Raw genomic sequence first — 16836 nt, 5'->3', positions numbered from 1 at the left:
TGGGGAAAGTCAGGGTGATGGGTGGTCTACTCAACTCTGCCCGACAACTCTGCCCTCTCTCTTCTGGCCCATGCCATTGGCTGCCAGACCCTTGCCCAAGTTACAGACACCCAAACAGGCACACTCAGTAGGGCCATGATGATTCATCACTAATGAGGATAAAACTTTGAAGATGTAGCTCCACTGAATCACAAAGAATCAGCATTGAGGCTGTTAACAAAGGTCCACACACAGGAGCTGGAGCCTAATGTCTATTTTTGAAAAGAGCTCAGAAGCAATGGAAAATACATGATGGCTTTTCTGTCCATTTGGGAGATTGGATGCTCATCCTACTGAGAAGAAAGGATTTCCCGAATGTCATGACTTCTTGTAACGTAGATATGCCTTGAGTGCTGTTCGTACCCCTGAGCTCTCATGCTTTCCTTTCCAGCAATGTCAAGCTACCTCTTTATTATTAAGTACGAGCTACCTGAAGTCATCAGAACATTCATGGGACTTGAAGAAGACACTGGGTATGTCCTCGGTTCTCCCCGTGGCATCACCTGACTCATTGTACTTCATCGTTTCGGATCCCAACATCCTTGTTTCTCTTTATTTTCTAGAGAATGGTACCTCAATGGCAACTACCTCGTCATATTTGTGTCTGTTGGAATTATTCTCCCACTTTCTCTTCTTAAAAATTTAGGTAAAGCCATTTTTTAACTGAAAATATTTTTATTTGCTTTTCATATTCTAATAGATAAGCTGATTGTAGATGCCGTATTCACCTTCCCGATATTTTTTGCCAACTCCTAGGTTACCTTGGATATACCAGTGGATTTTCTCTCACCTGCATGGTGTTTTTTGTCAGCGTGGTAAGTGATTTATTGTCATGATCCTTGTAGTTTGGTGCAGTATGAAATGCTTTTAGTGCCAGAATGAGTGCCCTCCTTTTTGCTCAAGCACTTCAATGGCATGAAATAGTTCTTGCATCACAAGCAATTTATTTGTATTCTAATTTGGAGTGAGAAAAGAGTGGTCACTGAGTTTAAAAATAGTTGAGCTCGAATGTCAAGGCAGCTGCTAATGGTATGTCTGTTCCACGTACACTCGGTGTATATTAGGACCAAAGGAATGCATTAGGCAGAGACATGGCAATAAACCAGTGACGAGTCCCACAAGAAAAACGAGTAGACTGTAAAATTAGCCATAGCCACATGAATCAGCCATTTTCTCTCACATATTCTACCCATGAAAAGAGGGCAGTGAAATGGAATTAAAGAAGAACACCCCCCCATTGGACTTCTTACAGTATCATGGATGCCAAAATTAAAACAGCATTTCCTCAAAGAGACATATCATCATTAGTTTTTTAAAAATACAAGGTATGATATGTTGCAAGGAAATGGTCATCTTTCTCATGGAAGGGACTGGAAGGGTTCATACAAAATACTGTCCTGTGGACAGTAAGGGGCAGAGCTGCCAACCATAGCTCCAACTCTTCCTTTAGAACAGAGGCTAGAGAGAGTCTCTCATGGCCATTAGTCCTAAAAGGAATCCTCAGCAGAGTTTTCCCCACTCTGAATAAGCCAGACATACGAATTTTTGTTTCATTGTTTTTCCTCAGCAGGCTGACTTTTTTTTTTAATGACTGGGTTTAGGTGATTTACAAGAAATTCCAAATACCCTGCCCTCTGCCTGTTCTGGATCACAACGTTGGAAACCTGACATTTAACAATACGCTCCCGATGCACATAGTAACGTTACCCAACAACTCTGAGAGTACTGGGGTGAACTTCATGATGGATTACACCCAGCGGCATCCTGCAGGGCTGGAGGAGAGCAAGGGTCCTCTTCGTGACAGTGGGGTGCAGTATGAAGCCCACACTGATGACAAGTGTCAACCAAAATATTTTGTCTTCAACTCCCGGGTAAGTAACGTGGCCTCCGAATTGTTATGTCAGAAGTCTGGGATTGGGATCTGGGTTGGAATGCTAAACATGTGGTGTTGTCTCTGTTTTTCAGACGGCCTATGCAATTCCTATCCTAGCATTTGCTTTTGTATGCCACCCCGAGGTCCTTCCCATCTACAGCGAACTTAAAGAGTAAGGCAGTCACCATTTCGGCTTTCTCATTTGCTTTCAAAATGTACTCATTTGTTCGGAGGGGCTTGACACAGAAACATGGTTTACGGCTTTCCCTTGAGAGAGTCTGTGCTACACCCCTCCTCAGCAATGTGCTGTAAGGACTCAGGTGTGAAGCAGCCCACTCCCTGGCTGCCTTCACTCTCTCCTGTTTCCCCACCCAAATGGTCCAGGGAAGGGGTTCAGAGCGGGTGGAGGAGGAGAGTTTTGGCAGGGGTAGGGAACTTATGTGTGGATTTTGGCGGGAGGACGTGATATAATCAGAACTGAAAGTGACCTTGGGCACACCACGGGGTCATTGGGAGCCCATTCCCATCCCTTGTTTAGAAGTCATTCTCCACGAGACACGTGCCAGCCTCTGCCTTCCTGGTCCAGTTGTCAAATCGAAACGTTTGCTAGACAATCTTGTTTTTTCCATCTAATATTCTTTGATTTGTTCATCTCCTTTTCCCTTTGAGGATGGTTCTTAGAGTTTGACCTCTGCTTGGGAAAAAAGCAAGGTCTGAGTCCATGCCTGGCAGCTCCTCTCTTTACACTTAGGGGGAAAGTGTTGCATTGTAATTCTCAACTCCTTTAGCCCAGACATCAATAGCGCCAGTCTTCATTCTCACTAAGTGGCAGTAACTGTCCCTATAAATTCTCATTTTGTTTGTAAAATTGTTTTTGAGACACTTTCTGTTATTCACATGTTGCAGTTATACTCAAGGCCTGACAAGTGACCTCAGGCACTGTGTGTCCTCTAGGAGGGTTTCTGGAAGTTGTCCAGTGATGTTATCAGGCTTCCTGGAAGTCTGAACTCCCACTTGTGTTGTGCTGAGCCTATTAGGTTCTTTTCCTTATTAAACTCATTTTACCATGAAATGCAAAAGCTTTCTATGTTAGGAGTCAGTTTGGCCTTTATGTTAATTACATTCTTAACTATTCAGACACACTTACTTGTTGACATGAAATAAATTGTTCCTTTTTTAGGGAAATGGTTGTTTCTAAGACTGAAGTGGTATTTAGGAAAAATGGAAACAAACCCTCTGCAGCTCTCTGAGACAAATTTAAATCAGCTCTAAGTTTGTGCACTAGAGATGTGGTTTTATAATGAGCAACACAGATGTACATCCTTTCTCTATTGAATTTCATTTTAATTTTATAAAGTAATATTTTTGTGAGTTTAAAAAATCAAAACTCTGTGTTCTTTCTCCTTTCAGCCGGTCCCGGAGGAAGATGCAAACAGTGTCCAATATCTCCATCACTGGGATGCTCATCATGTACCTGCTTGCTGCCCTCTTTGGCTACCTGACCTTCTACGGTAGGGTACTCTGTCAAGGTCATTCTCCTTCTGTAATTCCTGGTTAGCCTGATCATGACCCAAGCAGGCAGAATTCTTTTAATAGAATTCTTTTGTTTTTCTTCTTCTTTTTTTAAATGGCCCTGGGTTTGAACCCCGGACCTCCCATATGGTAGGCGGATGCTCTATCAGTTGAGCCAAATCTGCTCCCCTAGAATTCTTTTAATTACCCTTTATAAGCAGCATGATCTACAGATGACATGTACTCAGTTAAAATGCTATTGTAGCCTTGTCACTTGACCTGGGGAAATTGGGCCTGAAACAGCCTGGCTTCCGACAATTTATGAATCCACATATATTATGTAAAACATTTCCCTCAGATTATTTTCTTTCAGAGATGGATGGAATTTTGGGGGGCTTGACTTCTTAGTCCATCTTAGGCTGGAAGTCATGAGAGTGGATACACTTCCATGCAGCAAAGCTCTTTTGGTGGAATAACTAACTACCAAGCAAATGGCAGAAAAAGTATAACGTACTTGAGTTTGACCTTTCTTCTTATTTTCCAGTCTAGTCAAATCTGGGGACTTTGTGCATTAAACAAATTTCCTTACTTTTCTGTTCTGTCATAATGAATGGTTTCCTAAGGAAAGAGAGGGGCATGAGAGAATTCCTTTAAGTCTGGGAACTTATTACTAAAAAGAAACAAAAAAGAAGAAATTATGTGACTATGGCCACATTAGATAATGCCCGAAACATTTCCTTTATGGCATCTTAAAAGAACACAAAAGGAGTAGGATAATTGTTCCCTTCCTTGAAGGAGGGAAATCTGCCCTATAGACAAATTTCAGGGGATTAGTCATTGGCCTAATAGTAAATGTTCATACTTACTAATATATCAACATAAATACATGTATAAACTGCTCTGACTTCTTGGATCTTACTTTCTGCCTGACTTGGGAAATTAGACTGATTGCATGCTAAACTGAAGAGTAATATATGGAGGGGGAGGGGGAAACACTCTTTGCTTAGGTCTTCTTTTACTTTGATTACTAACCAAGCACTCACCTTAGATTGTGCATTAATTCCTTGCTGGTCATGAGTTAATGAAAGATTTTTTTCACCCCTTTTTGTCTGATTTTGAGGGAAGTAATCAAACTACATCTGATTTCATAAGTATCTCCTTGTCATTTGTGTCTGGATTTTTAAGGACAATAGCATCTTAATCTTAGAGCATTGTTCATTGAGAGAGCCTGTAAAATCATATTAATTCAGCTTTTCAGGGTACTTAATACTCACCCTGAGTTTCATAAGAAAACTTAAACCTCAAAAAACCTAAAAATATGCATTTCAGTGTCATGATGGAGTCAAAATTGTTGAGCTGGGAAAACCTTCAAAGGTCACTGACCCTAAGGTTTCAGTATTGGGTTCAGCAAAACAGTGTCAAGGATCACTGGGTGGGGTTTGGGAGGCGACAGACCAGCTGGAGGGGCTGGGCCTTACCTCCCCTGCAACCAGAACACCCCAGTTTTTTGTCAGTTCTGTGATGCTGTTGTAGAACAGTGATGAGTTTATCCTGATGCAAATAAGATAAGGAAGTGCCTTAGCAATTTTATATTAGCTCCTGCAACTGTATAAGCTTTGGGGACTCCCAAATCTGGATCTGCCCTTTTTATGTAAAGGTTTCATTTAAGCAAAGGCTGCATAGATAATGAACTCAGACAGGATAAGAATGGAGGTATTAAATTCTCAGACCTGGGCCCCTTCTACTGCACTGTGCCCCCGTAGTTAAATGTTGTTACCGTTAGCCACTGCAGGCTTGATAATACCAAGCTGACTCAGTTCTCTTTGTAGGAGAAGTTGAAGATGAATTACTTCATGCTTACATCAAAGTGTACACCTTTGACACCCCTCTCCTCCTGGTGCGCCTGGCAGTCCTCGTGGCAGTCACGCTAACTGTGCCCATTGTCCTGTTCCCAGTAAGTACATAAAGCCTTGCTGAAGGAATCCTGCTCGACCCCGTGGATAAGTACACGTGTTCTGGCTCGCTGTGGATTTAACTATAACGTGTGTTTTCAATTGTTATGTCCAAGGACATTATTATTTTTATGTAGCATTTGGAGCCACTTAAAAGTTGCTATTTAATATGTAGGTATAAAAACTATATGGGCTGTTAAGTATTTTTAAAGTGGGAGAAAGACATGAGAGTTATTTTTAAACTCAAATTCAATAAGTAGATCTTGAGTTTCAATCCAATGGATTAATACAAAAGAGTAAGGGTTCATAGAACTTCTGAAACTTGAAAGCCAAAGCCACATCAGCTTTCAAACCATATTGCATTTTCACCACGGTTTTGAAAGCATTTCCTTTTCCCCAAAGTGTTCTGTGGCAGTAACATCCAAAAGTCCGCCTTACTTAATCTGATTCATTAAAAGTTAATGAGAAGGGGATTCATGTTAAGTAGATTACACACTAGAACCAAATTTCTCAAAAAATGGTTATATTATCCACCATATATCTCCTCTTCCTCTCAAAGTGACATAGGTCTCTGCCAAACTCATACTAGGTCGCCCTCTTGGCATTTGCCGTTGGAGTCAGTTTGTTCCGGAATTCGCAGAGTAGGGCTGGCATGGAGATCTGAGCCACGTGAGCTAAAATCACCACCTATGGATAAGCCTGCTGCCAACTCTTCTCCTTTCATAAACGTTGAATTTACTTATTTATTTTAGGGGGGGAAAATCAGTGACTCTGTAGTCGGCACAGAATGTTCCATACAGAGCCCAGCATGAGAACTGCTTATAAAACGATACCATGATTGCTTTAAATGAGGCTTGTGTGCTGAAATATTTTTGGCACATTCATTTTCTTAAGTGTACGAAATCAGATCTTTATTACTATGGCAGCTAATATTTTAAAGAATGTCTTCACTCTAATAAATGTGTAAGTATTTCAGATGACATACCCATAGTGTTAGGCTAAAATCAGCTCAGTCTTCGGTACAAAGCAGAAGACAGCTGTACACAGAAGGTACTCTGTAGGGTAAAACTTCCAAGCAAATTGCTTCACTGCAAAAAGAATATCTGGAGTTCTTCTTTATGTGTGTAAAGATTTGATTGACTACATTTTGGCACGAAGTGGGTACTCACATCATTGTTGAATCAAAGCATTTTATAAAAGAAATACATTATGTGCTTCTGTATTGCTCTTTTCTTAAGCCCCCAATAGAGTGCTTTAAGCTGAGTCTCCAGAGACTGATGGACTTGGCCATGGTGACATGTGAATAATGCAGTGCTCAGAGCATTTGATGCTGATGGCTGCAATTGTGATAATGGGAAGTGAAAATAAGTCTTTCGTTCACTAGATGAACATTTTACCTCAACAGTGAAAATCCAGATCTCCCCCTAGAAATTCATCCCTTACATGATAAATAAGAAAGCACTGGTGTAAATCTGACCGTCAGAAAAAGCAATAGTCTGTAACATCTCCCATTAGAACCAAAATTGTCCATTAGAACTGACATTCAGAGAAATTATGAAATGCTTATCCTTCATTATGGAATTTCGTTCAGCACTAGCATTTGTGAAACATGTTGCACATAATTGGGTCTATGCCCTCACAAGGCTACGTTGAAAAGATCTGTGTCCTGTCTGCTTCCCCGCTGGGTTGTAAGTCCCTGGAGGTGAGGGACCTGCGCGGTGACTGATGCGCACGAGGAGCTCAGTGATGTTTACTCAGCAAAACAGTCTCCGAATGAGTCTTGTATTCTTTTGAAATGTATGAACTGCTCTTCGGGATAAAGCACAGCCTATTTCCTTGCTGATGCTTGCCCTGAATTCCAGTTTCGGTAAGAATCTGGGCTAAAAACCCGAAACCTCCACAATTGGAGATGAACACACAGAGCTGGTGATTGGTAAGTGTGTCCCACCCCCTTGTCCCAATCAAGCCCTACACAAAGGAGAATTCAGACACTTTTTTCCCAAAGTGATACCAGTTATTATTCGTGTTTTTGTTTGTTTCTTACAATTTAGAGCCAAGATTTTCAGTATGTCAAAGCTAAGTCACAGCATGTTTCTCCTAAAAGGTTTCTTTGATTTAAGAAACTCTTGAACAATAAAAAGTGTTTTTCCTTTGCTTTGATATCCCCACATACATTTAGTAAAACAGGCAAACAAATAAAACCTAATCTGGACGAAACCTATCAGTTTGAGGTACTATTTGTGTCCCCCTTCCTCCAACAAATGATAACTGAGCACTTTTTCTTTGAAGCCTAAGAAGAGACAACAGAGTTTTTGGTTATTATTATTTTTGTCTCCAAAATAATGTCTCCATTTATTATCCTTCTTTTCTCTAATTAGGTTCATTTTTTGCCTTTCTTAGTAAAAGGCACATAATAATAGCTTTTTTTCCCCTATTTTTTAAAAATTAAAGTTAATAGATTACAAGGTACATTACATTAAAAAACATGAAAAAAACAAAAAACATAAGAGGTTCCCATATAACCCACTCCCCACCCCCCCCACATCATCAGTTTTGTAAACTGTTTTTTTGAAGATATATACATCACACACAAAAAATATTATATTAAAAAATATAAGAGGTTCTCATATACCCCCCACCCCTTACGCCAGCCCTCCCACACCAACAACCTCCTCCATCATCGTGGCACACTCAGTGCACTCGGTGAACACATTTTGGAGCACTGCTGCACTACACAGATAATAGTTTACGCTGTAGTTCACACTCTCCCCCAGTACAGTCAGTGGGTTACGGCAGGATATATAAAGTCCAGCATCTGACCCTGCAATATCATTTAGAACAACTCAAAATCCCAAAAATGCCCCACATCACATCTCTACTTCCCTCTCCCTGCCCTCAGCAATACTGTGGCCACTTTTAATGTGTGTTGGACAAAGGACTAAATGAAGTGCTTTAAGACTATAGCTTTTTCACTAGCAGTCTCTTGGTAGAGCGGGGTGATATAAGGTGGGGATGTCGGTTCTGGGACAACTCCTCCCCCCCCTGGAGTGATAATGCCATTTCCAAGTTGTGCTTCCCACTATGCAGTAAAGTTCACATGCCAACATAAAAAAGGGCAAAACAAATCATTCTTTCAGGTTTATTATAAACATATAGCCTCAAAAGCCACCTGCCACTCCTTAAAAAAAGGAGATCACATCTAGGATCCCCTGGTTAATTCTATTTCACTTTATTATAGTAAAACTCTTCTTTTCACTCACGTTGCCTTCTGTTGCATTTTGAAGTGTATGTAGATATAGGTACGGAAATAGGACAGATATGCCATGAACTGGAAGAGAGTAGTGATCTATAGGTGTTTCCAACACCCTTGCCCTAAACAATCGTACAAAGTAAAACTGATTCGCTTCTAAGCAAAGGGAGAGTTGATTAAAAAAACACAAAAAGGAATTCAGTGCCAAGGCATTCTCTTTCTCTTCTGCCCCACACTTCCGACCCTCACACTGGGGTCCCACGTTGGAACACAGCACCTCCTGGCAGGGTCCTGTGGGGGTCACCTTCTCTTGCAATAGCTGTATTCTCTAGAGCCGCACAGAACCTTTCCAGAAGCATTCTGGGTCTTAGGCTGTGGCTGTGGCTAGGGAGTTCCCCCACCCACAGGGCCTGACGCACATTCCCAGGTTCTTATCAGTTGGTGTCAGTAGAGGAAAGGGCACATAGCGATGTGGAAGAGCAGGCAATGTGGATAAAGAGCCAGAGCTGCCACCCTGTCCCGGTGCCAGGAAATACAAGTACTGAGGATCCTATGATCCCAGGTTCACCGCCTCGGGCAGCATTTTAACATGAAATGACCGGCAGGCTTCCTCTTTCTTTTCCACCACTCGCCACCACCACCAGCCCACCATGTCCCCATCTGCCCTCAGGTCCTCTCTGGGAATGCTTTGTAAATGCTATAGAACAATTCCATTGGGGCTTTTATTATTCCTTATTCACTGTGTGGAGCAAGCCTGCACCATTTACTCCCACAGTGGCTACCCATTATCCCCAGAAACTTTCTGTGCTCATATCTTTAGGCCAAACCTTAGTCTTTCAGGAAGCCGTGAGACCTTAGGAAATCGCAGTTAAATTCAGAGGCCCAGGAAGTACAGGATTGCCTCTACTCAGCTTTTTGAATTAAATGCACACTTTTAACAAAGGCCTAAAAATCACATAGGTGTGATCTCTCCTTGAAAACGAGTCTTTTAAAGCTGTAGAAACACTGTTGAACAAGTTTAAAACACTTTCAGAAAAGTAAGTCCTTAAGCAGTACGTCAGCATCATAGAAAGGTTGTTCAAAATCTACCAATTAGACCAGCTTGGACAGTATAGACTAAGCACTAATTCTGGGTCATAATGTAGCATTTTTGGGTTGCTGGGAAAAACAAATACAAACCATTTGATTTCTCCTTCTACTCTTCAGAATGACTTTCGTAATTTCAGCTAACCCAATTTTTAAAATCCGCTACAAAGTCACCCAAACCCTTTCCAGCCACTATCTGGTTTACCATTCTAGAAATGAAATTGCCTTTTAAATCTAAACAGATGACTTTAATTTTGGGTGGGGTGGTATGAAAGGAATGTCACATTAGAAATTGTGAGTGGTTCAGTTTGAAGTTTTTGTCATTTGTACATTTTTCGAAGTATATTTTACATTTTCTTCCTGTATGAGTTCCCATCGCCACCACTCAGAGGCTTCAGAACTAAAATTTAAAGTGAAAAGTAACCCAGAATTTTAAAAAATGTGAATTCCTAGATCAAATGATGTACTCACTTCTTGAAAAGCCAGTAGACTAATTCTAAATTCAGGTGTTCACTGAAAAATTCCAAAGAGAAGAATATTTTCAACTTTGTTAAGCTGTTACAAATATAATCAGCACTCTCCCTTCTACCCCCGGGGATCTATATCCAGTTACATCAGAGTAATTTGAGCAGCTACTGCAAATGGAGCCACTCTCGACCTTTTGCCTACTTATTTCAGCTACTAAATTGGGATAAAATCTGTTAAGGTTCCCGAAGAGAGGGAAATGATTCTTGCTGCTCAATTTAATAACATGTATTTAGTACTTACTATGCACACACCACTAGACACTGAAGAAAATTAAGATTATTTTGTCATGACTTTCGTGGATTTATAGTCCCTTGGTGGGGCGAGGTAACAGGAGAAAGAATGCAAAGGAGTATAAGAAAGATTATGTTTTTCAAAATCAGATGGCAAAAATATGTAAAACAAAATGCAAAATTAAGAAAAACCTAGGTCTGTAAAAATTACTTTTGCAATAATGTATAAATCAACTTAATGCTTGCCTTTAAAACTTAATCTCCTGTTGAGACATGATTAGAGATCGAGTGTCTTGCTAGGTTTGTGAATTATATATATTATCTATATATTTTATCTTATTCTGACTTAGATTATTTTTACCACAACAAGTCTGAAAACTGAGAAAGTGAGCTCAAGCTATAGTACCAAAGAAAATCAACAGTCACTCTCTCTTAAACATTAAAAAATAAAAAAAATCAGCATCAAGATCTTTTCTGGGGAAAAAAGGAAAAAGAAAGAAAATGCTTTTGAAATGAGAATATTTGAAATAGTAATTAAAGCCCAAGAACTAAGAAGTGGCCTCGTGTTTGAACTTTTTCATTTCAGATTCGTACATCAGTGACCACACTGTTATTTCCCAAAAGACCCTTTAGCTGGATAAGGCACTTCCTGATTGCGGCCATAATCCTTGCACTTAATAATATTCTGGTCATCCTTGTGCCAACGATAAAGTATATATTTGGATTCATAGGTAAGTTTGTGAAAGACTTTTATTTAATCCACTCAAGCATATATTTCCTTAAGTGGAGTGGACAGTGCCTGGGTTAGTCAAGGATACTTGGCTCATCGGGGACTCCAAGCATCCCAGTTTGCCTTGCCAGGCTCCAGTGCTGAGCTGGTCACCTTACCTCCCTCTCAAGTAACAATGGAAGTTATTCACCGGATCAGAAAACGTTAGCACTGGAAGCTACTTATGGTCATCTAGTCTGGTTGCCTTTTCTGACAGATGAGAGACTGAGTCCCATGCAAGTGATGCCATATCTTGTCGTTGGTTTGGGATTTGGACTTAGGTCTTAACTCTTTGCCATCAAGGAAGGAATTAGGAAGGTAGATTTTACAGGACGCGCTGTCAGGTCTGTGAGAATCAGCTGAGCAGAAAAGGAGCTTTTTAGGAGAGAAGGTTGATGATGTAAATCACGTTATTTCCCTTAAGTGTGTAGCCTGTTACTATATTTGATTTTTCATTCTATTGATTGAGAGGGTACTCAAATTTTAAATACGTTACGACAGCTTTAAAAACTAGATGTTGGCAACTGGAACATTAAGAAGTAAACGGAACAGTTGTGTGATGAGTTCCTCCTTAGGTATTTTATTGGCAATTCCCTTTACAATTTTATTAAGTTCAACTTTTTCATTGCTATTTATGTGTTAGGTATGCTTATTGTGCAGCTATGATGTCAGGTAATTTCACTTTTCTTTATAAATATGTTTTCTGTGCATAAGCAATCAAGATGAGCTTATGCGATTTAAGTGTGTGCTTTTAGTAATAAGGAGAATAGAGTAGCTTAACATTTAGTTGGCTGTTTTTTTTAAAGTGCGTGTCCCAGATTACTGCCAAGCTGAGAAGTCCTGCTGTGGTGAAACACTGAACTGTCCTATGTTTCTCCCCGCAGGGGCTTCTTCTGCCACGATGCTGATTTTCATTCTTCCAGCAGCTTTTTATCTTAGACTGGTCAAGAAAGAACCTCTTAGGTCGCCTCAAAAGATCGGGGTAAGTAAGGCTTGCAATTTCCCCCATTGTAAGGTGTTCTTGAACTATATTAAAAGTAAACAGGAAAATGCACATGATACAAATGAATTGATGAACTAAATTCAAAGATAGATTGGCTGTCCGGTGGAGGGAAAGAGGGGTGGATTTCTGGCACTTAGAAGATTCCAGGATTTTATCAAATATGTTTTGTTGAGTCTGTCCTACATGTCAAATGCTAATAGAGATTTCTTGCAGGCATTTGTGTCTTATGTGCATAACAGTTTCCACACCAAGATGCACTATCCATGCAAAGTTATGCAGGAAGGAATTAGGCTTTAAACATTTTGGCCATGTTTTTTAGATTTGCCTGGCCAAAGAAAAGATGCTGCTTCGGTTTTCCCCTCCATAGTACCCTGCTCTTTCCTAAAGGGAGTGTTCCTCTGTCTGTGGACCGAGAGTCAGAAAAGGACCATTCGTTTTCCAGTTGACCTCTACAGATATAAAGTACAGTCTTATTAGAGAGTGCATATTTCTTTTCCATAATAGTACTACAAAAACATATACTAGAAATACTGTGATTTTCTACTAGTTAAATATTACCAGAAACTACTTAATAAAGTCCTATAGTAAGGATTGAAAAGAATGTTTCCTACTGAATTGCCCTAGAAGTCATTCACAGAGACTTCAGGACAGTTTAGTATCAAAAGCTTCTCCCATCATCTCACCAGTGTTGCTCTTCTCCCTACTCTGTGTAGTCCATCTTTCTTGGACTTCTACAGCTGTGTGACCGCAAAAGTTATTTGTCCTTTCTGTAATCCATTTCCAGTTTGACCAGCTGTAAAATGAGTCATATTATCTCGGAGGTGCTTTCTAGTGAAGATATTTTTAGCTTCTCTTTTCTCATATATAGACTTAGAAGGAAGATCTGTGTGGTAATATATAAGACCACTTTTAGTATTAAAATTACAAGATATTTTAGTTTTATTTATTATAACAATTACTAGGAATATCAAAGCAATTTGTTTGTTGTACAAAATGAGAAGTTATGTAAAAAAAAAACTGAGAGGAAAAACAAACTCACCCTCACCTATTATCCCAAGATATCATGTGTACATATATGTATGCAATCCAAAGACATCATGTGTACATATATGTATGTACATAAATATATAAATACGTACATATATTTCTTTTAGTCTTTTAAAAAAAGAATTTGCCAAAATATTAGACTTTTGGTTTTATGTGTTTGTTTTATAAAATTGGAATAATACCATAAATAGAACTCCTTTATGGCCTGCTCTTTTTTGCCTAAAAGATTGTGAGCACTCCCTAGGCCATTAAATATTTTTTTATGATTTGATTTTTAATGATCGCTGGGTATTCTACCATTTTAATATACCATAATCAATTAACCATCTACCCTACAGTTGAACACATAGGCTGTATCTCACCAGTGTATTCCCTGCCCTTCCTCAGGGTTTTAAATAGAGTAATCTGTTAGACATGGACATCTGAGCTCCAAGAATAATACAGTTTGATATGCAAATAAGATTGCTACTTTATTTATTACATAAAAGCAAACTGTACTAAGAAATATGGTTTCTCTTTGCTCTCTAACAAGTTCTCTTTGAATTGCAGGCTTTAATTTTCCTTGTGATTGGAATCATCTTCATGATTGGAAGCATGGCACTCATTATAATTGACTGGATTTACAATCCTCCAAATTCCAAACATCATTAACCAAAGGAAAAAATACACTCTTTTTTTATTTTACTGGAAATGGTTGCAAGTTATGCTCCAATAGACATTTGAGTTCTCTTGATTGGAATGTTATTCATAGGAAATAACAGGAAGATTCCAAAGACTTTTACTAGTAATATCACCAGGTTCCTGCGAAGACAGAACCATCGCTTTTTTTTATCAAGACTGGATGTTTATGTGTTAAAAATCTGCGGTGCACGTATCTACCCAAGTTTTACCAGAGCAGTGTGAGATGATCTAGGTATATTTTTGCTGCCAAAAAAGCCAGAATAGAAGGGTAGCTGCATGTAATGGTCATCAGAGAATACCTCCCTGCAAAAAAGTACCAAATAGTTGCATTCTCAGAACATCAAACAAAAATGCCCTGGTGGGAAAACTATCAGTAGGGAATACCTCCCTCCAATTTTGCACCAAACACTCTGAGTCTGTTTAATAATAGGAGCAAAAGGCGTGTCTTAGGAACTATGCCTGTAAAGTACATGAATGATTAGACCCTAGTCGAGCATCTTATTGTCAAAAGTAAAGGAATATTTTGTCCATCCTGGCTTTGACATTGAATTAGCAACTTCTTTATTCAATTGATTTTTAAAATAAATGTTATAACATCTTAACTAAATACAGAGAGGGGCTATTTAAATTACAGAGCAACAACAAAAAGTACTAATCGCTAGACTGCCTGCTCTGGAAGTATCTGCTTTTTAATGTGATTACTAGTCTTCTTGTCATTCTCTCATCATTGAACAATGCTCTCCCTCTCGTCTTCCATTCTCATTCAGAATTTTTAGAAGACCACAATTCACGTGGCGATACACTACCCAGTATTGTTTGATACATTTTTATTTGATAAACATTCAGTGCAGGAAACTGTGATTTGCTATATGTTTATGTATATATTATTCTGTAGTCATCAGAATTTTAATGTATGGTACATTTGATTTTTATTTTTTACATATGTAGTTTTCTCTCACAGTCAAACTGTTTATATTATTGAGGGTAAGGACAGGGAATTCAGTTGGTGGGTTCAAGAATCCATTTGTATGTGTCTGCCCACTGAGGATAGTTTAAATTTGAAACCTAAGTTATACATACTTCAGTAATGCTCTTCTTCAATGTTTACAATATCATAATCATCTTTAAGAAAGTAAGTTAGTTATTTGCAAATAATTAACAATACTGAGGTGGCTCCTTTTCATTTAGCATGTCTAAAATTGGATTTTATTTCATTTTAGCTTGCACAGGTATTTGCTGACATCCACTTGGCATTTAATACAATGTTGAAGAGTTCTCTGTAAAAATAAAAGAGTTAACCTTACAAGAAATGCAAACAATCATTTTTGCTCACTTCTATAGCATAAAAAATGGATTTAAAAATTACTACTCACTGCCTAGAATTTTTGAAGTTTGCTCCCTTTTTTCCAAATCAGTAGCAAGAATATTTGTTGTATAGTTTATACTTTAGTAAAGCCAAGTATGATAACAAACTCTTGCTAAATCATCTTGTAATAGTTTTTCTGAAATGTGCCTAAGAAAACATTCATGATTCCTGTTATTTTTGAGAGGCATAATACTGTAAAATGGTGCACTTTGTTATGGAAATTGCACTATACTAGAAACTGTCATAACCTCTAAGTTAATGTTATTAGAAAAAAATAGTGAATAGCATCTTTAAGATATATATCCATTTCCATTCATTGAAAGGGTATATTAAAATAGAAAGCAGGAAAAGGTATCTTCTGAGTGAGAAAAAAATGCTTAATCTGAATACATATAAATGTAAATATCAAAGATTTATCCAAAAAATTGGAAGACTAAAATCTGTATATATTTTGAATGCTTTACCATTTGAAATATCTAACTTGAAAATATCAACATGTATAATTATACAAATATTCCAGAGCAATATATTACAGTGCCAAATAATGAAGCACCATTTTTCTCGTGGCCATTTTTAGGATTATAGGTCACATTTCCTGCAGGGCAGACATACATATGGTATCATGTATTGGTTAATTTAATCCCATTTGTAAACAGATAAAAATTATATTTTCTTATTTCATTTATAAGATGGTTCAATGTATTGGGAGGCTTTTTTTTATTACAGAAAGTGTATATTGGTATATAATAAATGAACTTTTCAAATGATTATGACGTGATTTTTTTTTCTGTTGGTAAAGAAGGCTATGAATTATTTATACATGAAACAAAATTTAAAATCTAAATATTATCTTTCTTACAGTATTGGCATATGTTCCATTTTCCCTGTTAGCCTCAAGATAGAACTAACATGATAACTGTCAAGAAAGTAGTTGCCATCTTATCTCGACAAAATAAGCATTCAATCCTAAATCATTTTCATTTTATTTCATCACATACACACCTCTTAGAATGGGCGTGAAGCGAAGGAGTTTCTTTATGGTTAATGAAGGTGCAATCATTTAGGCTGGGTAGAAATGTTGAACTATTAGTGGGATTGGTGGGTTATTAAGAGTGTGCTTAACCTAATAAGAAACTGCAAACAGTTTTCCAAAATGGTTGTACCACTTTCAGGTCCACAGTCACATGTAAGGTTACCAGCTGTTCCATATCTTCACCACATTTAGCACTGTCTTGCATTTTAGCTAATCTAGTATATGTGAAATGATATTGTGGTTTTCATTTCTATTTACTAATGATGTCAAAACCTTTCCTTGTGTTTTATAACCATTCATATATCTTTTTTTTAATCAAGTGTTTGCTCAAGTCAAGCCAATTTGTAAAATTAGGTTGTACATCTTTCACTCTAGGTTAGTAGAAGTTCCCTATATATTCTGGATATGTGTCCTTTGCCAGATTGTGAATATATATTCCCAGTCTATGGCATGTCTATTTATTTTCC

At 38.3% G+C, this 16836-nt stretch overlaps 1 protein-coding gene across 18 annotated transcripts in view; it reads left to right on the top strand.

Annotated features, from left to right (window-relative positions):
• SLC38A4 (solute carrier family 38 member 4) overlaps positions 1-16104 on the top strand; it is a 69118-nt gene extending 53014 nt beyond the window's left edge. For all 18 annotated transcript variants that reach the window (XM_071218801.1, XM_058307872.2, XM_058307873.2 and 15 more), the window contains 10 exons: positions 431-512; positions 603-685; positions 796-854; positions 1641-1910; positions 2005-2084; positions 3323-3423; positions 5254-5378; positions 11057-11201; positions 12124-12221; positions 13839-16104. In XM_071218801.1, coding sequence (XP_071074902.1) covers positions 431-512; positions 603-685; positions 796-854; positions 1641-1910; positions 2005-2084; positions 3323-3423; positions 5254-5378; positions 11057-11201; positions 12124-12221; positions 13839-13940 — 1145 coding nt within the window. In that variant the 3' untranslated portion in view covers positions 13941-16104. The remainder of the gene's footprint in view (positions 1-430; positions 513-602; positions 686-795; positions 855-1640; positions 1911-2004; positions 2085-3322; positions 3424-5253; positions 5379-11056; positions 11202-12123; positions 12222-13838) is intronic.
• The last annotated feature ends 732 nt before the right edge of the window (positions 16105-16836 follow it).

The sequence above is a fragment of the Dasypus novemcinctus genome, chromosome 12 (assembly GCF_030445035.2).
Source record: "Dasypus novemcinctus isolate mDasNov1 chromosome 12, mDasNov1.1.hap2, whole genome shotgun sequence".
Classification (NCBI taxonomy): Eukaryota; Metazoa; Chordata; class Mammalia; order Cingulata; family Dasypodidae; genus Dasypus; species Dasypus novemcinctus.
This window is presented reverse-complemented; position numbering and strand designations above follow the sequence as displayed.